Source organism: Phoenix dactylifera, chromosome 5, assembly GCF_051530095.1.
Source record: "Phoenix dactylifera cultivar Ajwa chromosome 5, Ajwa_hap1_PhDact_Kaust_v1.1, whole genome shotgun sequence".
NCBI lineage: Eukaryota > Viridiplantae > Streptophyta > Magnoliopsida > Arecales > Arecaceae > Phoenix > Phoenix dactylifera.
In genome coordinates this window covers 31291762-31317724 of record NC_143194.1, presented here as the reverse complement: position 1 = coordinate 31317724, position 25963 = coordinate 31291762, and the positions used below count along the sequence as shown (strand labels likewise).

Genomic DNA, 25963 nt, shown 5'->3' with positions numbered 1-25963 from the left:
AGAGGGCGAACATTTGAGTTCGGGGAAGTAGTAAGACTCATCAAAACTTCGCAAAAGCTTAAAAGGTTTAATTGGAATGAATGGCAAAGAATCTCCGCTAACAAGTAAGTTGAACATTTACTATTTAGGTATTCAATCTTTTTGAATGAAATTTGGGTTTTCTATATTAATGTAGATAGGCAGCAGCTGCAGTATGAAGGGAAATACCTCCAAATGCCTAGTGGCTGCCCACGGATCGGTCTTATACGATCACGTGAATAATAGAGACGGCCACCGTTGGTGAACGTATGCCATCTTTTCCTTTCGCATCGGGAGCCGCCTTCTCAGCCTTCGTGCGGATGGAAGTAAAGAAAAAAAGAAAAAAAATTCCCTGATCAGTCGCGGCTAACTGCCGTGGCTGGTGGATTCAGAAACTAGTTGCCGAACCAACATATAAAAGAAAATGAACCTGAGGAGACCACTTCCTTTCACCATAGAGAAGTTGCTTGCAGATCTCAGAAGAACAGTGGGTCTCGAGGAAACACAGCAGCAAAAATGATCAATCAATTCACAAGCTACAAACCACCTCATGAATTTCTACGGTTGTTGTTTTGAATCCAAACAAAAAGTAGAACTTCCTTAGGAAGTGATTCTCTGGTATTTTCTACAGCAATAAGAAAAAGCCCTCGGGCAAGTCATCCAATTGAATTCTTCCATCTGGAACAAGCCAGTGGCTTTTACTTTATCCAGGCAGGGTATACTCTACAACATCAGGTTACATTGTGCACTGAAACTCTTGAAGGTAGCATCCACATGCTAAAGCAACGAGAAAAAATTTCTCACAAGAATGAGGCACATTCTGGATATCTCTTGATGAATCATTGCAAGTTGGTAGGCACTAGATTCTGTTTAACTATTGAGTGCCATGGCCATCACAGAATATTTCTCTAACTTCTTGTTCCCACAAGGGTGTCATCAGTGCTAATTTCGAAATCATCTGATGCATAACTCTTCATAAACACACACACTCTTAAGGAAACTAGTTGTACCATCATTGGTCAAGTAGCAAAACAAACACGTCAACTCCAACGTGGTAACTAGATTCACAGACATGGTAATATGATTGAAATTACCTCAGCAAGCTATATCAAAGTCTACACATACCAGTCAAGCCTTGTATGGAAGAGCTCACACCTACCAAAAGAAAAACGGATTAAAATCCAGTTAGAAATAAAAGGGAACTATATCATCAAACGAGAGCATGTCGAGTGTTGAGAAGTAGAAAAGTGATTGTGCATGAAGTAGTGCAATAATTACGTTATGGCATTAGAAAGTTACATGCTAGAGATTAGCCACAATTTTGACTTCTTATATTGGTTACAAGAAGTCAAAAAGTGATTCAAAATGAAGTAGTGTCATAATTAAATTATAGCATTAGAAAGTTACATGATAGAGACTAGCATAATTTTGACTTCCTATATTGGTTACCAGTTGGCATTGATGAACTATGGTTATGACTACCCAATTTATGCATGCATTACATTAAAACTCACTACCTCGTAGTAGGAAATGGAACAATATGTTCGTAGTGTATCAGAAATGCACATTATTTTTGAACAATGCTTCAGAAAATAAATGGCAGATTCATATGCTTGGACTGCCATAAAAAAGCAATATCTATCAAAACAGATTGGAACTGCAAATGGTATAAAGGAATGAAAATCTAATCCAAATGAGGTATCTGTGATTTTACCGAAACCAAAGCCGACTCCTAATTAGGCAAGTTATAAAAAGAATATGAAAATTTGTGGATATTTGCATACAGATAAATAACTGCATATTCACAAAAGCAAGCATATCTATTGATGCATTTATGTGTCTATATATGCATAAATGACGAATGCAAGCTTGTGGGACATGCATGCAATTTTCTATGCCCTAAGAATAATTTCTACCCTTGCATAGCTGTTATCTGGTTCCAATAAGTAACAATATTGGAAATAGGAGCATGCCTGATCTGAATTCTGATGGTCAGGAAAAATGAATAAAAGAAAAAAAAGTGAGTTGCCAAGCAGTTTCTCTCATAGAAAAAATGTACGTTGGAAAATCGGTGACTTTTCTGATAATCAGATCTCTCGATTTGGATTCCTAACACAGATGCCCAGACACCTGATAGCCATGTGCGATAACACTCCTCCTGTGTAGCCGTGTTAAAAAGATCCCAACAGGCAGAAATGGGTAGAAACCCAACAACTCTTTCTCTCTCTCTAAATCGGTATACTGAAAATAGTAACAGAACATGGGAATGCAAAGTGATGTAGCCAGTCATGACAGCACCATAACACTCCTATAGTGATCCTAACCAAAAAAGAGCATTAAAAATTTAGAACCAAAAAAAAGATAATAGCAAATAAAAGAAAATAGTAAAGAGATTGCAGTCCAACATTTTGTACTAATACATGTAAATACAATAGATGCAGAAAGCATGCATTTTTATGCCACGATACATGCTACTCTCTGTACATCAGGCAGGCATAAATTGTACTTGGGGCAATTTCATGTTTCAATGTTTGCATACAAGACATATATGCACGATGCCTGGCAGTGCGCATATGTTGTATAAAATTACAAAAAAGAAATGCATCTTTTGCTTTTCATGAAACCAAATGAGCCAATTGCCATGAGAAAAATATGCAAGGAATAATCATGAAGTTATATTACTGTAGAGTGGTTTGAAAAGGAATTATAGTTCATTACAGTAAAATTCACTCACATGTTCATGGTGCATTTGTTTAGCAGACTAGACAAGCATTATACACGCTATACAGTACATACTAGTTAGCAGAGAACTAAAAAATAGCATTTAAAAGAAGAAAGTGATACCCGACAAGCCAATGCTTCTTCCAATAGCAGGATCACAAGAAGAACAATGGGTAGAAAAAACAGAATGAGGTTTGCAATATAAGTAGCATTGAAACTTTCCTAATTCCTTTAATAGAATGGCTATGTGGAATGCTCATTCCACCACCACATGTTCCAACACTTGTTGCATGAAGCCAATATATTCAGTAAAACAAATTTGTAAAATGCAGATGGCATTTTACATGCAGATGCAAGTCGATACTATGTCCCTATCAGAGCAAGCATTTTGATAACCCATTTTCACATTTCAGTTCAGATATTCTAGCCCCCCCTTTCCTTTTCCATCACCTTTTTGACTAAGTTGATCTCCTAATGAACCTTGTTAAACAAGGTAATTCAATCTTAATTGGTGACTCGATTGTCCACCCCTTTCTTCAACAATCACAACACATAAAGTTAATATATATACTTGTCTCAAATTATCCATCACAACTACCACATCAACCTCTAAGGTCTGCAAACTACAAAGTGTATTAATGTCAGTATTCATTATCCTTCTTTGTTCAAAAGACAGTTGAATTCACATTATAACATTTAAAAATCAAAAAAGAGTTTATTATGATCTAAAAATTTGGAAAAAATATCAAAAATTGACATTCACTGTATCCCATGCCATCATCATAGTAGATTCATATCTAATTTTCTGGTACAACATCTCTTGCAAAGTTCAACATTCAGGAACACTAGCTCAATGTTACCAGACAGCCTCCTTGAAAATCTGAACCATGCAGCTGCCATGGATATAGAATATTCATCTGAGATATCAAATTTTGAGAGTCTCTCATCAATTTGTCTTTCACAGTATGGCATCTTCCAAGCAGCATAACATCTTTGCAATAAGTGGATTTAAGAATCTATACTGGGAGAAAGCAAAAAAAAAAATCCTTCATTAGCAATTTCAACATCAACTATTCATTAATACAAATTATGTTGGAGAAATCCACCATGTGAATCCAACATTGGCATATGGCTTATAAACTGCTGTTTGGCAATGTCTAGAACTAATTGTAAATTTTGGAATACGCGAATCTGCAAGATTTGAACTTTATCGGTCCAATAGGTCTTCTTCAAAAACAGAAGGCCTAAATGCCTATGAGCATCTATTTCAGCAGTTACAACAAATCTTGTGCGGCGCGCGATCTGTACTAAATGGAGCCTTGTAGATTGGTTGATGTGATAGTAATGCCTATGCTTAAGCCATAAGCCTCATGAAGATGTACATCCAGCTACAAAGTTGCGAAGCAAGTGAATTCAATAAAAAAGCGTTGGTTTATTAAAACTGATAGCAGATCCAATCTAATGAGTGACAGGAACCATACTTGACAGAAGTTCTAGGACCATAAAGGGGATTCTCTATCCACATAAATGTTGTATATATGCCTTAGCGATTCCTGAAGATCACCAGTATTCACATGAGTTGTTAAAATAATCTGCATCAGCAAGCAGGTAAGTGCCAGCTGCGATGCACGCTATGAAGTTATAACCAGCAAAGCCTACCATTAAAAAGAGGAAAATACACATTCATTACCTTGCTACAGAAGAAGCAAATACTCAGATGGAGCAAAAATGCTTACAAATATCTAGCATCAAAAGCAACAATTTACAAAGAACATAATGAATCTAATTTCGTAACTAAATCAACTCTAATTAATAGATTCATAACTTGAGGAAATGACCGGAAAGTGTTTCACTAGTGCTGCAACCAATAATCAGTTCATTATCAAATCTACTGGGTAGTACAATCAGATACCATCTAGATGGCATTTGGTGACCCAAATGGAATCACCAAGATGATCTTAGATCGCTAGTGATCCTTATTCCAAAATAATCTGATCCCCCATGATCTAAGATCATGGTGTTTGGTATGCTATGTTCTAGTAATTAATATTTTCGAATATCCGTGAGTAGCCTGTTTGGTATTCTATGGAAATCCAAGATCACTTAACATCTAATACCAAAACTGCCTCTAATATATTCCATAAAAATATATTTATTAATCATATAGAATATATTAATAAAATATCAATATATTTATTAATATTTTAATTATTAATATATTCCATAAAATATATTTATTAGTCCTATAAATATTAATCCTATAAGGATATATTAATTATTATTATAGAATTAATAATTTATTTATACTTAAATATATTTTTAATGCTAATATTTATTTTGATTAAAAAATAAGACAAATATAAGTAATATATTAAATAATTGCATTATATAAATATAAAGTACAATTAAATATTTCAACTATAATTTAAAATTATCATTGAATAATATGACAATAATATGATTAATAATATATTATAATATAAAATATATCATAAATATATAATATAATATAATATATTAATGGTATATTGATATACAAATCTATTCTACTGGATTGAAGGGCATTTTTATCCTCAAATTTTAGCCCATGGGGTAATTTTGGATACCCGACCTCAAGGACGGGTAGCCCATCACTAGGTTGGACAATGATTTAAGGAATGAGGATGATTTGGGATCACTGCTATGTAGGATCACCATAGTGCAACCAAACATGGATGATCACCCTAATACCAAATGCCCCCTAGTGAATCACTAAGATACAAAATTGGCTGGTGTACAAGGAAGACGTGTAGAGGTGATTGCAGTAACAACAAAAATCTTGAAGCTATATTACAAGCAGTTTGCTTGAATCTACATTGTCCAGGAATGCTTATTATTGAAATGATCGAGGATGAGGCTTGGATATGAGGCAGCATGACTACTTAAGATTTTGGCATGAACATGGGCCCCTTCAGGATATTTTTAAATAAATAGGATATATTATGAAGGCCCAAATTATTTCGTATACAACAACACATAATATAATCATTCAAGTTTAAAGTTTAAAGTTCAAAACTAAACAGATCTAATATTGGCAAATGGTTGCACCTAGGTTATTCTGATAAAATAAATTCATGCAATCGTTGTCCATAGACAACTCAACCATGGCAGTGATATAGGATACAAACCTTACCAGGCTTAAGAAAGGAGTACCAAGCTTTATTCCTCTGCACTGCCTATATATCCATGACATCACCCGATTTCAAATTCAATTCCACTAAATGGCTAACGACTTTTTACATTGCTGTTTTCATTCTAAAAGACTATAAGAAATTAAAAGATCTAGATTATCCAAGCATTTCTCTACTCCTTACACAGTGACTTTCTGTTATCCAATCTCAAAGCTCAAGAAACAATTATTAGTTCATGGCTATTTATCACAAGTGACCATATTCGTACATTGGGAAAGTTAACAATCCTCATTCCCCACTTTGTTTTTTTCAAACTTGGTCTCAACTAATGAGGTAGAATTCAGTCAAAACTCAAATATCATCCTTAAAAAGTTAATTTAATTACCACCATTGTTCCACAGTAAAACGAACTTCTCTATCCAACAAACACAGAGATGATAGGGATTTGTGAAGGTAAAATAGAGGTGTTTTATTCACAGATGAGTTAGATAGAACAGAGGTTCCAGCTGACCAAGCAGGTAAAGCCTTTGGTGTTCTGTCAAGTGAACTGGGTTCTACCCCCGCCTTCACTAGGATTTGTGGGGTTAGCACTATTTGGGAAGAGCTGCCGGCAACTCTGTAGCCCATTTAACACAACTGCAGAATTTACTTTCTTAAAATTTTCTGTTTTAATCACCAAGTAAAAATGCTTTGTTATGCAAAACTATTCCCCCATCATCAACACCATAATGTGGCCTTTTCATCTTGCTTAACACGGAACAAGTCATGCATTCTAGTGTATTTGCAGTTATTGTCTGTAGAACACCTTGTATATTTATAGCCAATGCTGCCTGATTAAAAGGTCAATAATGCATAAAGATTAATCATTAAAGTATTATCAATTCCAGTAGTTCCTGAAAGTGGCAACTAAAACCATATGCATATTCCTCAAATGCCGACACTTTGTAACAGACTAAACAGAAATTGTCCAATCTAATTGAATAATTTCGATCAGATTAAACATAAAAGGAGGTTACAGGACAACTGACCTTAATCCCGGAGGGGCACTCCATGAAGCTTAGCTTATAGGTGTTGGTGCGGAAGCTGTGGAAGGAGCAACCTTGTCCCAGGAGCAGAGGCACCCCAAGATTTCCTTTATCGACGCTGCTCCAAAAGAAAGGAAAAGAGATGGTTTATTAGGGCTTCGATCAAAAGAGAAAGAGTAAAGAGGGGATCGGGGATCGGGGGGAATAAGGGAATCGGAACCTGGTGGGATCCCATCTTAGCGGTGAAGGAGCGGAGGGAGAAGGGGAGACCGAACATGAGCTTCGTGTCCCGCTGGGCGACCAGACACCCGCTCCTGTTGAACATGTACAGCATGTTCGAGTTGTTCCCGGACAGGCCCATCGCCGTCCCCGGCGGTGGCGCCGACGATGGGCCGATCTCCGCCGTCGACAACCCGCCGAAAAATTGCATCGCTGGTCCGTGCGGTTCCGCGGCCTGCCGTAAACGGGTCTGCGCCGGAAGGTTTTCGTCTGGTCTGCGACATCGATTTGTATCGGTATCGGGCACCTCCTGGTATAAATATAAATCGTGGCCCTAGTATCTCGCCTGATATAAACAACTGATATACAAACAAACATAAATTGATACTTTTCAATCGTCTATCGACTTCCTTAAAGAAAATTTATAATTAATAAATTTTTAAATTAATATCTAAAATAATTTTTAATTCTGAATCTATTATATCAGTTGAAAATTAAATATCCTAGCTTATATTTTTTTAAGATATTGGAAAAACTATACAAGATCATCCCCATTCATCTCGGTCTTTGACTTTCCGGAGTTCTATACTTGATGACTTCAGTTAAGTCTTTGAAATATGAATTATCCTTGAATATTAGTTTAGTCGGATCCGAAAAAAAAACTTATAAAAATAGAGGTTAATTGATTTGGAGGAAAAACATGCTAGGTCAGTTATTTTTATGAGTTTTAATTAATGAATTTCTTTAGTTATTGCTCCGTCCACCAAAAAAAAAAAGAAAAGAAAAAAGAGTTAAGGAATAATTGCGACACCAATCCAATGTTCCTCTGTGGTTTGCAGTTGCCATATATCATTGAAGCTTGATAATTAAAAGTGATAGAAAGTCAACTACAATAGATGGATCTGGTTTCAAATAAACTAAATGAATAAAATGTTTCTAGTTCCAAATGCCTATAGGAGGCTATGCTGATATATTAGCTGCATCTCACTATAGAAATGTTTGAATTGAAAGAGGTATTAGCTCTTCTGAAGAATCCATAATCCTGGTCCTTTAAATTAGGAAATTTGAAATGTTCATTGTCTAGATTTTATTTACAGTGGGCCTCTCTTCTTTCTTCTGTCTATAACTCATATGGCCTGCAGGGAAGCTTTGCAAGAAGAGTTGTTGAGTGCCCTGCACTTTTTAAAAACTAGCAATAGACCTAAGACCTACAATGCATCAGTTTGCTGAATCATCTACAATTCAACATTAAGACCTATCTCAGCACTTCAATTGCAATGAAACTGATAAATGCTTTATTTCATCCATAATTCAGATCACTAGAGAAAATATAACTTCGAAGAAAAGCCACAACCACAGCATCAGATTTACAAAGATTTGCTTGATATGCAATTCATCATTCAGGATGCAGATCATCAATAAAGTGCAACTTTGAAGGGTCCAGACCTTCATTTAAGCAAATGATCAACTCAGAATTATTTTGATAAAAAAGAAAAGCCAAATTTCTGATCCCCAAATTTTCTCCTCAGTATTTGTTAAAAATATACATGAATCTCTACATGAATTTGCATTTTGATTGGAATAAAAGGTAGGCTGACTATTAGAAATTCAAACATCAGACTAAATCGTCACGCCTGACCTTTCTGCTTTTCCAAGGTACCAATTGATGAAAACCACTGCTTCCATGGAGCATCACCTTGCTGTTCAATCCAAGACAAGAAGGAGCTGTCCAACAGGCAAAAGAAATTTACATATAGAAGTTGGTACCTGACTGGAACAAATCTGAAGTTTGCAACTTGGACAAATGGCCAAACTCCTCCCCCAACAATAAGAGCTGGAAGGAAATCCCTCTTCACATCTTCTTTCACCTGGTCTGCACTCCTCCCACTGGCAAACCCCATGTATGAGAAAAAGATCAGTAGATCCAAAGGCCCAAAGAGAAGCCCATCTGCAGCAACTTTTGCAGCAACAAATTTTAATGATTTAGGTTGCAGTTGAAGTCGAACTCGAATGTAACGGTCCAAGTATTCATACCTATATAAAGAAAGCAAAGCAGTTAAAAAAAATTGCAACAAAATTGTATATGGCAAGATCTTCGAGCCTGTTCCTGTCAAAACATCTGACCTTTCATTTTAATTTGACAAAACAACTTTCCTCAATAAAATTTAGTCACAGATTTTTCTCATGGAAACAAAAAGATGTATGAATAGAAAGCATAGCAGGAGAAGACAGAATTAGAATTGGCAATCAAACAAGCTATATGTAAGTTTAGTTGGCAGCTGGCTTTGCAATTTGCTGCTTTACAATAAGCTATTGCTCAATTTTGACAGTAAGATTCGAGCAGAAAACAATTGACAATTTAGTTAAGGAATCCAAATTCTGGAGCCTTTAGAACTACACAAGTAAGTATTCCTTTGGAATTTAAGCTTGTTCCAAAACAAGCATGGCTTTGAGATGAACGGTAGCACTGGAAGAATAACAATTTGATAAGCATAATTATACATATATATATGTATGTATGTATATAAAGGTAACTGAGAAAGCTGCATAGGTAACTAAGAAAGCTGGATAAGTGTATATATAACCTATAGAAAAGTGCTTATCCAACAAATCTTGCTTCCACATGCAAAAAGCCACTAGCTTATCGCTTCATCGAATTAAATGAGCCAAAGGTATGTGTTCCTTAGCCTATGCTAAAGTTTCAATCAATTAGTGCCCAAGCGATTCCCATAGTAGCGGCCAGAGAAATGGAAGCAGCCTAAACAGTGAAAATGGGATTATGGGTGAGCATCACAAGTGTCGTGCTGCTAGGCAAAGCTGTGGAATGATGCACCTTAGATGGCAAAAGTCTAGTAGCTCAAACCATCATTAACTTTCACTCTAACCCCGAGTAGCATGGGGCACGTGGAATCCCATGTGAATCAGCAAGGACCACCTTGCAAGGCTAAATACTCCTAGGCGACTGATAACAAAATAGTTCCATGAGTAAAAGGTGAAAAGAACCCCCATTAGTGAGTGAAATAGAACATGAAAACACAAGCTCCCAAGATCAAATAAAAAATGATCTTTGTTTCGTACGACTATTTCGACATAAATTCTCATGTTATGAAGAAACAATAAAGATTTGCTCATATAGAACTCGAAGTGCGGAATACTTGATAAGATACTCGGTATATTAATATTGAAAACTGAATTGCTCATTCAATGAGCATTTTTCTCAATATTATTTCTTGAAAAAGACTCAAACCACCATGATCTTAAGCATGAGATTTTGATTCTTGTGTGTCTACCATTTCCCCATATATATGCATGCATGCATGCATGCATGTATGGATGTTTGTATGTATATGTGTGTGTATGTGTCTATCTATATGTGTGTGTGTGTATGTATGTAACTACATGTATATACATATATGTATCTATATGTGTTTGTGTGTATACATATATATGTATGTGTGTGTGTGTGTGTGATGCACTTCTACCTTTCTACTTGACTGGTAAACAGCATTAACAACTTTTGAAGACTTTAAACATCAATGACTTTGACATGGTTGATCAGACATTTATATAGATGATCATTATTTGTGCTGTATTACTCTCTCTCCAACTTTCATTTCTCCAACCAACCACTAAGTTGCCTTCAGATTTTATACCCCAAAACTTAAATATTAAATAACTACTTCATATGAGATAGAATATGCTGGACAGCAGCAATAGAGTCTGACAATGATATTTAAGCTCCTTAAGGATGCAACTGGAGATAGTACGAATGCTGGCTCTTAGCTTATTGCATTCCCAAAATAAAATATTATGACAAGGTCTACATTTAAAAATTTTCTTTAAAAAAGCTTTTCATAACATTTCATATGCCAGAGTCTGTTGTTTGCACATCATGCATTACATGTAATCAGACAGTTGGCAACTTGAGCAGAAATTTTAAATTAATTCCAAAATTTATGAACTTTTCTTGCATGAAAAGACCAAATTTGCTCATTTTGCCTGCATATAATCTTCTAGATGTGTTCAGCTTACAAATTTCAGAAACAATTTCAATCAAGAAATGTGTCATTCAAGACAAAAATATACAATCTACGCCATGCTATAATGTAAAGCTAGATATGCAAATATCAGATAGTATAAGATTACTTACCAATAGTGGCCAACCGGTCCAACAAATGCAAATCCAAACATACTTGTGATAGCCACCCTTTTCCAATTGATTTTGAACTCCTTATCTTCCTGATGCTGATAAGACACAATGTTATCATCATATCAACCAGATAAATTTTCAAATAAGCCATGACCGATCAATGTCACTATGGTACTACATAATAAGCTTCCTAACTCAGAAATCACGAAACTATCAATTCACAGGTCTGAACTAATACATGGTATCTGCATTCAGGACAACTGTTAGACATCTTGCAACTCTGGGAAGTAAATGATTAAAGAGGGCCCAACAAGAGTTGGTGGCCAAGAGCTACCTCAGTTCGTGATTAGAATCATCATACAAAAGCAATTGGGTTGAACTATCTGACAAGTTTACAGCAAAGAGGTGCTTTTGAGTTGTGTGGCTATGACCGTCTGGCAAAAACACTGCAGGCGTGAAGCATGGTAGGCCTGTGCTGGCAGAGCATAGGGGGAAAAGGGAGCCAGGACAATGCCTATACAACAAAAATTAGAATTTCAAGACAATAGTAAGGATTAAAAATCATGTCAACTAGAATATGTCGGCCAATAATGAGGTTCCACAGACAGAAGGTCAACGCAATGGGGAATGGAAGTAGTTATAGAATATCAGAGGAATTATCGATGTGACAAAAGAGGACATGTTGATGGAGAAGTAGTTGTGGGGGAATTTCAGGATGGAACAGTGAGCTAAGAGGACTAGTCAAAGTATGGTATTTGAGATTCTTGTGGAATAGCCAGCAAGAAAGAGAGAAAAACTAAAGACAGGATGGACAAAAATTGCAAGGGAAATTTAGAAAAAATCATCATTGACGAGAGGACTAAGCCCTTCGCTAGAATAGATTTGGAAACTCAAGTTTAAATTTTTAAAATAATAATAATTAATATTTGGGATAAGATTCATTAATGATGATACCATACAACACCTTGAACTTCACAATTTTGATATGTTTTATTTATGAATTTTGATAAATTACAAATCATAACAAATTATTTCTGAATTTCATTACAAATTTTGTTAATCATGCCTATATCACCATCCTCATTCAACCATCACCATCAACCTATATTCCTTATATAAGGTAAAATTGCCCGAAGGAAAATGAAATTATAAGATTGAGGGTATAGCTTAGCAATATCTCCAATGAGCTAATAACATTTAGAGAAGAGGAGGAACAAATATAAAGTAATCCCAAATAGAAACAAAAATGAGGCCCAAATCAAAGAGTGATGATAAAGAGATACCATAATGTGATTGGTTTTGCCATCCTGGATCTGTTATACAACAGAAGAGTAAGATGGATGAAGAAATATATGACAAATTAGAGCTGGACGGATGAAGTGGAGATGTTCTTCTAATAAAACTCATGGATTGAGCATGCTCCAACTGAATGGATACAGTGAGTTCACCCCATGAGAAACCATCAGATTTGACAGACAATTCGTAGATCATCCAACCAGATTTTGTAAACTTGGTTCTCTACTAATGGAATAGCCAAGCTCAGGCCTCAGAAGTTGGAACAAGGGAGCTGGAACAATAAGGAGGAGGAAATGGAAGAATATTTTTTTGCTTGAAGTTGATGGTTCAACATATCATTGGGACCTTTGCTTATAAACTTAACGTCTGTCACATGAGATCATCAAACTAAATATAGTTTATATAAAATCAAAAAGAGAAAAAAGAAAAATAAACATATAGACACACATGCATGCATGGGCAAAAAATAATGATAACAGCTCAATCCTAGCTCCTCATCTAAAGATTCTCTACTGACTTCTGACATATATTCTAGAGAAATAAACTAATCAGCTCCTAGTCTACCGATGCAAACTAGAGGTTTAAGGGCGTAAGGACTTTAATATAATTCACTTTGTCTTAAAACCCAATTGAAAAATGATACTCTTTAAAAGTTAAGGCTGAACTATAAAAATGTTCGAATTTGCCTTTATTGGCCAAAAATTTCATATGCTTATTATATGATTAAGCAGCCACTTTCTTTTAAGTTCCAATTTTTGAAGTTATGGAATACTTAAGGTCTTTTTTGGGGGGAGGATGGTGACTTTCATGTTGGAGTGTCGATAAATGTATATGACATTGCTTGCATATAGAATGCACATGCTACGGGTTCTCTACATTACGACGGTAGCCACATCACCTTATATGTTTTATTGAATTATTTCCTTCAAAATGATATGTAGATTGATCATTCTCAAAAGTTTCCCTCAATATTGGAATGATAAGGCCCTCTTCTACGATATTCCAAAGATTTCTCATGGTTAGCTTTATAGATGAAGATAGTTATACTCATAGCAAATGAGATGCATCCTCACTACCCGTTATTTAGCCATGGAATTTGTTGCTTCATTTGCCACACATATAACGTGCTCAAATGTGAATCCAACATTTTTCTTTTCTTAGTTGTGAATATGTCCGCCATGTCGGCAAGAGATGTTAACTCTATCTTTTTTTATCATGAGTATTCCACTTCAGCCCTATTCTTGAGCAGCAATTGGAATATTTCTCCATCTTTGAAGCAGACCATTTGCTGAGTAAAAGGATTACAGCAGAGTTAATATTTATGTTTTAAAGGTTAATATTTGAATCCAGCCAATTTCTGTGTTTCCTACTGAAATGTTCTGTAATAAAACTTATGCCATCTTCAACCCCAACCATCTACTATAAGCGTTATAGCTCAGATCTTAGCAGTCAGAATCATCTATTTAGGGATCTATACCCTCTTTGAACGCTTGAACTCAATCCTAAACAAAACTTCAATGTTGCTTCTAAAGAAACCATATTATCTTAAAAGGGAAATTTCTAAAAGTTATCTCGATAGCCTGTATAACGAGATATGATGGCTCTTCAGCCTAAGTAACCCAAGTTGCCATGACAAATCTTTACAGTGTAGACAACTAAACATCTACAATTTGTGGATACAGATCAAGAAAAACAGCGCATTACCACCTATCAAGAACTTAGTACCACGATAGTGATAGCACAATGTTGAACAAACATCAAGAGGCAGCAGTTCACATTCCCTCTCTTCGCATAATTTTCAGATTTCTTTATATCCGATATATTGTTCATTCAACCTATAAACAATGTGTATCTTCTTCCGCACATCCATCTTCATACTACTACTGCTTTTTTCTCTGTTCCCTTCAAAAAGAAATCACAGAAGATAATGTGCTGATTTGATATCTAAGAAGAAGTGCAAGTATCCCAAGAAGAAAAAAAATTGAAGAATCGTATCAAAAGGAATATGCACGCATCGAAAAAAGAAACGAATCAAGAACATACCAAGAACTAAAATCACATCTATACATTAGAAGAAGAATAGGGCAGCATCCATCCAAAGCAGAACCATTAAAAAAAAAAAAAATCGGAGGAGAAAGAAAGAAAAGAAAGAATAGGGGTTTTCTTGATCGGTGATTACTGTGAGCTGAGGATGTTTTCTTTGGGTCCGATGGGTGACGGCCTGAGCTCCGACGTCTCCCAAACCCCAGAGGATTCCGGAGCTGATCACCTGAGTCTTCACCGGATGCACGGCGAGGCAATTCTGGTACCATCTCCATAGCTTCAACATTCGGGGAAGGAGGGCGGGGGGCGCGGGGAGGAAGAAAGCGAGGGAGAGAGAGAGAAGGGAGGGATATTGGTTGGGCTCCGATGGGGATAGGTCGGAGAGCCAAGGTTCCTTTATTCGAGGAAGAGGATCGCACCAATTTTTGGGAGAAGAGTCAAACCACACCGCTTCTAATACCTCATCAGCCGTGTTCTCGCTTCTCATGATCATTGAATTGATGCTCGCTTTTATTGGCTGCGCGCCTGGGCCCGGATAGCAACTGCCTAACGCTCTTTTGTGGGCCTCGTTCGTGAGACCAAGTGAAGCAACTTGGTAGCCCACGGTGCTGATTGCTGTTCCGTTGTTTCCTACTTGACATTGACATTGGAGTATGGGCCTCACCATGGGACGACAAAGAATTCGTTTAGTTTGCATATATATATATATATATATATATATATATATATATATATATATATATATATATATATATAGAGGGGATTGATAATCTACTCTCTGTTGTGGTAGGTTATCAATCTACCCATTTTTCATTGGACAAAAAATACCCTTACTTTTTATAACTCTTAAGGGTATTTATGTCTTTTTACAATCCCACATTAATTCACCCTCTCAACCCCCTAATTAATACTCTCTTCCTCTCTCTCTCATACATACATACATACATACATATATATATATATATATAAACATACATACAAACATACATACATACAAATATATATATACATATATATGTATATATGTGTATATATATACATGTATATATATAGATGTATGTATATATATAGATAGATATACGTATGTATATATACATACGTATATGCATATATATATATACACACACACATATATGCGCATGTATACATATACATATATGTGTATGTGTGTGTGTGTATGCATACATATACATATATGTGTACATATATATATATATACACACACACATATATGTATATATATATATATATGTATACACATATATGTATACTGGGGAGAGAGAGAGAGAGAGAGAGAGAGAGGGAGAGAGTATTAATTAGGAGGTTGAGAGGGTGAGTTAATGTGGGAGTGTAAAAAGACATAAAATATCCTTAAGAGTTATAAAAACTAAGGGTATTTTTTGTCTACGGAAAAATGGGTAGATTGATAACCTACCATAACAGAGAGTAGGTTATCAATCCCCATATATATATATATATATATATATATATATATATAATTATATATATATATATATAGAGAGAGAGAGAGAGAGAGAAAATTAAAAAAATGATGTTCGAAAATGATGTTAGAACAATGTTGTGTGACACTTTTTCCATTCTCCTTCTCATTATTATTAATTACTTGCATGAAACCAGGCTATTTGATCGATTCATTTCCATTGAATTGCTTATTTTTGCATGTCCCAACCAGGCCCGCCAAAAACCAATATCTTTGACATCTACCTGGTTGTGCAGCTTTTGGAAACAATTGGCTTTACCTCATGTGCATAGCATTGGTCTAAACTTGGGCTGTCAAAATCCATCAAACACTTAGAAGATCTTGCCTCCAACCATCAATTTTAGTCTATGAAAAATTCCTTTACGAACTTGATTTGAGATGGAAGTTTTTATTGTGTCTTCTACGTAAAAAATGTATTAGTTTGGTTTATGTTTGCCACTACTTTTCATGTTCTACTTACCATTACACTTAGCCTTCTGTGCAAATCAAATGCATGCTCTATATGAATTTCCTGACTTTCTATTATCGTTATATTTTATGGGTTGCTGATTTTATATACTAATTCGTCAACACAGTCTTCCTACCACAACATCTATATATCACAGACTTACCAACTATGGCTCCTAAAAATTTTCCAGCCTAACCAAACCCAACTTTATATTAAGCTAAATGCGAGTTAACTAAGGTCGACGATGGGTTGCAGCCAAGTTGGATCGAAATGATTGGTTAAACTGAAATGGAAGCTCTGTTATCTCGAACTTATTCTATAGAAATCCAACTTAGTAAGCAGGGTGGCTAGCTGATTGGGTTGTCGCCTATATAATGGAGCATTTGAGAGAGTTTTTTGTGGACTATTATGTAAGTTGTCCTTTTTGATTAACTTAGATGTATTCATATTAGGTTTGTATGATCTGTTCGTCTTATCAAAAAAAAAAAAAAAAAAAAAAACAAGGTGGCTTAATCATATTTAAGTTGAGCAAAATTAAGTTACATATCTATTAATCCTTTTAGAATCTTCATGTTAAAATGGTTGGACATGACGCTGGTCTTGTATTCAAAATTATGCCATTTTAAATCGTGTATTTACCTTGCAACCTCCCTTGGTGTTAGGCCATTTTTTTTTATGTCAAACATAGTAGATCAATAGATTATTAGAGATTAAGATACCAACTTTATCCCTATCCGCTCCAATAACATGAGTTGAATTAGTATTGGGAAGATTTCGGGCATTTTTCTTTCAATAATTGTCAAATATTGACATATTCCTTGCGTTGGTCTTGCACTAAATTTAATTGTTGTTGACCCATTCCCATTGAGTCTATTGCGCTCAAGAAATTTCAATTTTATTACCAAAAAAAGAGGAAATTTTATTTTCTTCTCCATGAGAAATAAAAGAATTCAATTTCATTCTTGAGTAATCATTAACTTATCAGTTCTTTTACCTCAAAAGAAAAAGTCTGGCATTATAGGAGAAAGAAATTAAATTTGACTGGTAACAAGAAACAAGCATATGCCATATAGCATTTCATGAGTTAATATATCACCCAATCGCACCCCTTTGGGTCCTATACACCATAAACACATAACGGTTCTGAAGCTTACATGATGGCTTTGTGTCGCCAACATTGACCTAGAAAATGAATAAATAAAGTTTGGACCTAAAGTTTTGCTAATATATTGAAAATGGTCATGTGGTATGAGGGGTAGGATAGGAGTGGACTAAGGTAGGCTAACTTTTTTCTGCCTTCCTGTATATACTATACTAATAAGTTACAATAGATTTGGGTATTTCGGGAAGATTAGGCTACAAATTTTATATAAATTTGTCTAGTTGGCCGTCCAGCTCATATATTCTAAGACCCTGCCCAAATCCCAGCTTGAATCATAGCCCGTAAATTTGTTGAGCTACAAGAAGATAAAAAGATCTATAGGAGTTTTTTTTTTTATTTTGCTATAAAATTTGGGCTGGAAGGTATTTTGGTTGATAAAGTCGTGCTAAAATAGGCAGTCTGATATAAGAATCTCGTAAGAAATTCAACCTAATTGTGCATGATTACATTTTTTTTTTTTTTATTTGGGGCGGCACATTCTAAAGATATTAATATAAGCTTAATCTAACTCGTAATTCTATGAACTTGCTATATATATTAGTTTAATTTACAAATCCAATGAAGTTTTCTGTTCAATTATCCAAACAGACTCTAATAGTATAAAATTTTCTCATTCAACCCAAAATATAATATTATATTCCGGTTGGGTTTTGGATTCTCTCTGCCCAACACCCAACCCAAACCTTTTTTTTTTCCATTTTTTTTTTCTTGGCTGGCTTATTCTCCGGGCCTTGCTTTTGTGCTCCCTTTCACCCAACGTCTGTGGATAAGAGTGCTCTCAAGGGTGTCCGAAGAGGGGAGGGAGCATGCAATCCATTCGCGCGATGCGTCCCTAATCTCTCCACGCCCTCACCTTCCGGACCTGGTACCGCGTTCTTGTCCTCCCAAGAACTCTCTCTTCTCTTTTCTATTCAACCCTGGTGCCCATTACGGCCAACTCCCATGAGAAGTGGACGAGTATAATGCATGAAACAATATGCCCGAATGCCCTTTTTTTTTTCATAAACTGAGGTTCTTTGATTATCTTGAAGTCTACTTTTTAGCGAAGTTCTGTGCTTTGTACTCGAAATTGCTTGGCTGAGTTTCTTGTTTCTGTTCTTTAATGGTGTTCGACTCGGTTTAAACACCCCAAGAATTCATCTTTGCTGCTTTCCAAGTGTGGATGCTGCTAGAAACTGTGCAAATATGGAAGCTTATATATGATTATGTTTGCTTTTTTGTTGGTTTTCTTGGTATTCTTGGATGCTATTTTCCGATTATTTTGCCGTTTTAAGAACTTCATTTCTTCAAAATTGTAGATAATGTTTCCTTTCTTGGTTTTCTTGGTGTGATTTTTGCACGAAGACAAGATAACATTTTTCTTGTTACTAGTCCCTAGCGAAGCTGAAGTCATTATGCAGTAAAAGAAACGTTGAAAAATAGATGAAAAATCTCGAAAAATTAGGGTCAGTTCCTGTACAGGGGGGGACGGGTCACATTCCTGGTGGGCAGACCGCTCCATAACCAATAGTTTTTACGTGCTAACTCAGATTTTTGGGGTTATTAGTATGTTTTCATGCAATGCTCGACCTTGATTTCATAAGGTGGTTAAGTTCCATTTTAATGTAGTTCTATAAACATGTTAAAGAAGAAGCCAATAGGGTGGATGATTTTTTGGCCGCACAATGAAGGAACTCTTCATGCAATGAAAAATGTTTCTGATGGTAAAAATTTCAATCTTTTCCTGAGATCTATCTGTTACCCTGGCCGAGTTAGAGGACTTCTATCATCAAAAAGTGAATCATTATATTTAGTATCGATTAGGGAAAAAACAAGAACATGAAACAGTTTATGCACATGGTTGCCTTTCGTGGTGAATTTTCACTCTTCTGTATCGAGAAAGAACTTCCTAGATGTTGGAATTGTTTAGCATATTATTAAAAAGTAGACCATGATGAGATGGTCAGGAAGCTTATTAGTTAAAATTGATACTAGTTACTCTTTTTCTATGGCTGCATTGCTAGAATAGAACTTACTTGATGCCCCGGTGAAAGTTCCTTCCTGCTTGTATTAGTTTTTGCAATGTCTTTTGGAAGTATGATGTATTATTGTGCTCATTTTATCAAAGTAATTGCCTTCCAAGTTCATGCATGGAAACATCTGCTTTTAGTGCCAGAGGGTTAGATTGCTCTTCATGCCATAGGCCATGAGAATCCTTAATTTCTGTATGTAGTTTACTGCTATTGTGGTTGCTCATTTTGACTTTATTTCTGCAATATCCAGTGCAATTTTTTATTCTTCAATTAATGAAATCTTAATGAAATGATATTGTCTGGTAGTCAATGAATTGTAAAGTATGAGTTCATTTTCCTGTTCAGAAGGAAGGTGATTTGTTTTCGTACTCAAGTCATAGAATAAATCTCATCTTGCTCGTCAAGTAAAAGATGTTGTATGTATCAGTTAATTGAGAAGAGTAATTACAATTTTGTGGTTTTGTTGCTGGCCAGAATACCCATGAAAAACAGTAGCAATGACTGATTTCTGATTTGGCATTTGGGATAAACGTGGTAGATGCACAAAGCAATATGGTGACATCTTGACCCGCATACTGGAGGCCTTTCCCAGCATACTGGAGGTCTTTCTTTAATATGATTTTGCTTTTTTAATGACAAGATGATTATATCATGCAACATTAGCTATCTCATCAGTAATTCTTTTATTTCTATAGGGAGGGATATGTGCTGTATATTTCACTGTTATTGTTTGGATTTTATAGTTAGCTGAACTTCTCTCCCTCTGAACTCTTGTCCTGAGAAACCGATGTGGTAATTCACAATGCTCTCTCGTTCATGTGAGTGTTCATGCACAAATTTACCACATGAATCCCAGTCCATGTCAGCTTTCTTTATATCAATGCCTCATTTATTTTACAACTACATTTTCGTTATTGTTTATCCATGAATGTTTTTCTTCGTTGTTCTCATCAACTTCTCGTGTTTTAAATTTGTCTTATGAGGAATTCATATGCTGAAGAAAAATCCCCCCAAACTTTTAAGCTAATTTTTTATTGCATTGATTTTTGCTTCTTAACTTTTTCCTACACCAGAGCTTCAAAGTATGGAAGAAGCAGCAGCAACAATTATGCATTACCCTTCTCAGTGCATTTCACTGTTGAAGGTTAACAAGCCCACTGGAATTCTCGATGAGGCATAAAATCCCATCTACTAGAGAATATGATAATATTGTCTGTTTTTATGTGGATGACATGGGAAATGCACTTGTTGAAGAATTCTATGTGGTGGCAGTGGTAAGGTGGTGCATTGAGCTGGGGCTTCTCTGACAGTCTGGAACGAAATTTCCCATAAAAGTTCCATGTCATTTTCATTTTTCAATTACCATCTTTATAGTGTTATTGATGGTCACATCATAACTAATGTCTTGGATATTTATCATTTATGTAGCCACATAGCTGCTTTTTGGTGAAAACCTCACCTTTATTTTTACAATTTCCCTAAATTTACAAAAAATCCATATATAGCATGAACTCATTATGAATATTTAGCTTCCGTAGACCAAGGTGCTTAAAGAAGGTCGACTGCAAGCTTCATGGCAGAATATGATATGCGGTTGGCCCAACTAGACTTTGCAGCTAAGGACATAGGAAGAAAAAGTATGGGCCAAGAAGACACTGTTGAAGGCTTATCTGCAAAGGTACTCTTCAACTTTTTCTTTACATTATTGGACATTGTCATACACCCTCCTTTTTGAGTTACAATAAGTTTTGAACTTGTTTCACTCACTTTGGAAATTTCATGAGCTGTTCTATGCTTGTGAATAAGAAAAGATACTGAAGTTGTAGCCAATTCTTTTCAAAATTTAAGTTGTCCTCTTCATATTGTTATCTGCAAATGGGGATGCAGATTCTGTTTATTCTCATACAGTGCTAATTTTGCTTTGTCATCACTACTCATATTCAGTAATATTATTTACATTTACTCTGAGGCCTTTCATTTATATACAGTGCATTGAAACTCAGCCAATTTACCATTTTCCTTTAATGTCTGAATATCAAATCCATGAAATTGATGCTTTTGATTGGGAGCTAAAATCTGACTATACTTATTGTAGAAAGTAAGCAATCTGGTTAACTCAGAGTTTGCCGCTCATATGGCAATTCTCATGATTCAAGAACAATATTGAATATCCATATCCAATGGTAGGCTTCATTTTCTTCATTTTTTTGCAGGAAACAGTTGATTAATGATCCTGTAGCTTCTTTGAAAATCCTTACCTTGTAAATTAAAATATCACAAGCCAAATACGTAAGTAAGTAAATTCTGTGGATGGACATACCTTGCGACATTATAGTTATGGTGCTTTAAAACGCTAAACATGCAGAGATATCAATAGTGAATATCTTACTTGTCCTCCATCCCTTTTTTGTCAAGACATTTTCGCAAATACTAGTCTAGCTAGCTTGCATATGAGCAACTAATTTCTTTTCATTTGGTAGTGATGGCTAAATAACAGTGAGCCAATTTCAGGTTTTCTTTATATTATTATTACTTTTTAATGCACACTCAGAAACATATTCTTGCTTCTCTTCAGTCAAATTTCTGATTGCTGAATCTTTTTCTTCTTCAAAATAATAGGAGCAAATTAAATGTGATAAAACTCTACAACCAATTTCAAGTTCCTCATACTCCAAAATTCAGCCTCGCTGCCCTATCTGCTTGAAAGGAAATAGTTGCCAAACAGTCCGTACAAGAACAAAACAGATGGGTACTCTGATAGATGAAAAGAAATCTCATGAGGCACAGGCCCTATTTGACTGCCTAATCGAAGAGGGGCACAAGCCTTCTTTGATCACATATACAACTCTGTTAACTGCTCTGACAAATCAGAAGCAGTTTGATTCAATTGCTTCCCTCATCTCCCAGGTAGAATGCAATGGATTAAAGCCTGACTCAATATTCTTCAATGCTATTATTAATGCATTTGCGGAAGCTGGCAAGATCAAAGAAGCTATCAAAATCTTCTGGAAGATGAAGGAAAGCGGATGTCGACCAACAACCAGCACTTTTAACACTCTCATTAAAGGGTATGGTATTGTGGGTAAGCCTGAAGAATCACAAAATCTTTTCCATATGATGTCCCTTGAAGACAATGCAAGGCCAAGTCAGAAGACATACAATATACTCATCAAAGCATGGTGTGATCAGCAAAATCTTACAGAAGCTTGGAATGTTGTATATAAGATGCGTGCTGCTGGCCTGCAACCTGACGTTGTCACATACAACACTATTGCAAGAGCTTATGCCAAAAATGGAGATACAAAGAGAGCCGAGGAGCTTATTTTAGAGATGCAGGCCAACCTGCGCCCTAATGAACGCACTTGGGCCATTATCATAGGTGGGTATTGCAAAGAAGGCAATATGAAGGACGCATTAAGGTGTGTGCATCAAATGAGGGATGCTGGGGTGTTACCAAACATTATTGTTTTCAACACTTTGATCAAGGGATTTCTAGACGCAGAGGACATGTCTGGGGTGGATGAAGTGAGTAAATTATTTCTTTACATTTTTTGGATGTGGTTTTATTTTCTGATTAAACTAGCTGCAATTTCATTGTAAATTGACCAGGTTCTGACATTGATGGAAGGACTGGGTGTCAGGCCAGATATTGTAACATACAGCCACCAAATGAATGCATGGGGTGCAATGGGGCTCATGGCCAAATGCATGGAGATTTTTGATCGGATGGTGGAGGCAGGTGTGAAAGCAGATGCTCAAGTATATAGCATTCTTGCGAAAGGGTATGTTCGTGCACGAGAACCTGAGAAAGCTGAGGCCCTTCTGGCGACAATGGAGGAAAGGGGGATCCGTCCGAATGTCGTAACCTTTACGACAATTATCAGCGGGTGGTGCAGCGCTGCCAACATGGAGAATGCAATGAAAATCTATACAAAAATGCATGAATCTGGCGTATCTCCCAATATAAAGACCTTTGACACGCTTATATGGGGATATGGCGAAGTAAAACAACCATGGAAAGCAGAAGAACTGCTTCAGATGATGAGAGAAGCGGGAGTCATGCCCAAAAAGAATAGCATCCGCCTTGTGGCCGAAGCCTGGAGAGCTGTTGGCCTGCATGATGAGGCCAGCAGAATATTGGGTTCTTTAAACGATCGAGAAGCAAGCTCTGAACCACGGGATGCAGCTGATAATGCGATGGATAGCCTGGAGGGACTTCATCAAGGACAAGCTTCAGGTGCATCATTCTCCAACCCACTTCAGGTGCCGAGTGCCCTTTCTAATTGTGGACAGGTTGCTGGGACCAGTGGGAGCAGAATGGTGTTGCAAGATGCCGAGCTTCCATCTGATAGCCTGAAGGCTGCTACGAAGTTCATATTATTTGGTCGGTCATTTAAATTTGCAGTGAGGTCCCCAATTTTTTGCAGGAAGCAGTCCCAGATGCAGCTTGGGATCTATGGACAGTTTCTCAATTCATGCAAGGTGCTATTCCTCAACTGACGGAAGGGCAGTTTGTGCTCTGCAAAACATTACGGGTATGTTAAGGATGTTAAGACATTGTCAAGCAGAGATTTCTTGATCTGTTTTCTTCTTAGCCTGTTGAGTACGTCAAATTGTATCATGTTCTTACAGTGCTTGCATGTACCAAAAAAAAACAAAAAAGGGCAAAAGGTTCTCTATTTTATATATAAGTTATATTACCTGGCATCTCTATGCATATATAGGACGAATGGAACTTTTTTCTTATGTCTCGTATCATCATATAATCCTCTACAGAAGGCATCAGAAACCCTCTATGCGGTGTGGTGGCTACGACCAATCGCCACACGGTGAGGATGGTTTCTTTTGGCTTGAGCTGGCGAGCTGGCAAATTTGTTACCCGATTTGTTTCCTCCCTCTTTGGAGCGCGGGGGGGGGGGGGGGGGGGGGGGGTGGGTGGGTAGATGGATCGTCCTGTTCACAACATGGAACTATCCAATTTTACTCAAACAGGCATCAGCACCGAAGCAGGCCAGACCTCGAACCCTACAAAAGGCCGGGCAGACCTCGTCCGGATCTCTCTGCTCGAAACGCCCTGCAGGATCAACCAAGAGCCGAAGAGGCTCCGTTGACCACATGTATCTACAATGACGCCCCTCGAGGAGGGGTCGGGTGGGGGCAAAATGGATCGTCCTATTCACAACATGGGACCATCCAATTTCAGCCAAACAGACATCAGCACCGAAGCAGGCTAGACCTCAGTCCTACTGAACACCAGTCCGACCCCGGACCCTACAAAAGGCCGAACAGACTTCGTCCGGATCTCTCTGCTCGGAGTGCCCTGCAGGATCGACCAAGAGCCGAAGAGGCCCCGTTGACCGCAGGTATCTACAATAACGCCCCTCGAGCCGAGCTCGGAGCGGTCTGCAGGATCGACCGAGTGCTGAAGAGGCTCTGTCGACCATATGTATCCGCAACAATGCCCTGGCCCGAGCTTGGGGCTCCCTACCGAGCTGACTTCAGAGCTGAGGAGGTTGGGCCGACCTCAGTATCCGCCGAGCCAATCTCACCTAATATACGTCGTGGCCCCCCAAGCGAGCCCGACCTTAGTGCTTATCTAGCTGACTTCACTAAGTAAAGGCTGCGGCCTCTAAGCGAGCCCGACCTCGCCTACGGCCACATTCACGTGTGCATCTACGCGCGCCCCTATATCCACATATGTGGCCGTACATTACAACCTTACCGTACCATACTTTGCTTGCTGGTCACTCTACGACATGTCAACCAGGGACCATACCCTGCCACCTCTGTCGACACCATGCCATTCACAAGGACGGCCTACACCGTATGCCTCAAGCAAGCCCTGGTTGCACGCCACTTGAGCACCTCCGCGGGGATTATAAATAGCTCCATCAGGTAATGCTTGGAAAATTTTGGCTGGATTACCTAAAATCTATTCTAACTTCATCATCGGAGGGCCTTCACCGGAACCCTACCAGTGAGGCTTTGTGCAGGTCTGCCGGCGCACAGAAAGTGACTCCCTTCTCCGTCCCGTCCGGCAGCTCCCCCCGACTCCTCCGGCATGGTCACCCTCGGGCCGAATTTGAACCGCAACAATACTAACTGTGTGATTGGTGGACGGGGGGATTCTTTACGTGGTAAGATTGGACGGCTGTGATTGAACGGCCTCGCTTGGAGTTTGAGCTCAAGTAGACTGGA

At 37.2% G+C, this 25963-nt stretch overlaps 2 protein-coding genes and 1 pseudogene across 14 annotated transcripts; 1 reads left to right on the top strand and 2 right to left on the bottom strand.

Annotated features, from left to right (window-relative positions):
- Positions 1-512: 512 nt before the first annotated feature.
- On the bottom strand, positions 513-8330 carry LOC103710904 (uncharacterized; annotated as a pseudogene). The gene is made up of 4 exons (XR_015987355.2): positions 7155-8330; positions 6938-7052; positions 4221-4331; positions 513-1173 (listed from the first exon to the last, which is right to left on the bottom strand). The product of XR_015987355.2 is annotated as an uncharacterized LOC103710904 (transcript).
- Positions 8331-8572: 242 nt separating this feature from the next.
- Positions 8573-15092, bottom strand: LOC103710909 (Peroxisomal membrane 22 kDa (Mpv17/PMP22) family protein). Of its 2 annotated transcripts, none has more exons than XM_088722363.2 (3): positions 14779-15092; positions 11304-11392; positions 8573-9187 (listed from the first exon to the last, which is right to left on the bottom strand). In XM_088722363.2, exons 1-3 carry the CDS (start codon positions 14926-14928, stop codon positions 8782-8784), a joined length of 645 nt encoding a protein of 214 aa, XP_088578489.1. In that variant the 5' UTR covers positions 14929-15092; the 3' UTR covers positions 8573-8781. The 2 variants fall into 2 exon arrangements, with proteins under 2 accessions (XP_088578489.1, XP_008795056.1); XM_008796834.6 differs by having other exon boundaries at positions 11304-11398; positions 14779-15091.
- Positions 15093-18416: 3324 nt separating this feature from the next.
- On the top strand, positions 18417-24472 carry LOC103710907 (uncharacterized). Of its 11 annotated transcripts, none has more exons than XM_088722354.2 (6): positions 18458-18618; positions 20240-20367; positions 20839-21039; positions 21304-21443; positions 22385-23290; positions 23375-24472. In XM_088722354.2, the coding sequence occupies exons 4-6, from the start codon at positions 21339-21341 to the stop codon at positions 24263-24265; spliced, it is 1902 nt and encodes a 633-aa protein (XP_088578480.2). In that variant the 5' UTR covers positions 18458-18618; positions 20240-20367; positions 20839-21039; positions 21304-21338; the 3' UTR covers positions 24266-24472. The 11 variants fall into 11 exon arrangements, with proteins under 11 accessions (XP_008795053.4, XP_008795054.4, XP_008795055.4 ...); XM_088722353.2 differs by having other exon boundaries at positions 21295-21443; XM_088722355.2 differs by having other exon boundaries at positions 20839-21044.
- The last annotated feature ends 1491 nt before the right edge of the window (positions 24473-25963 follow it).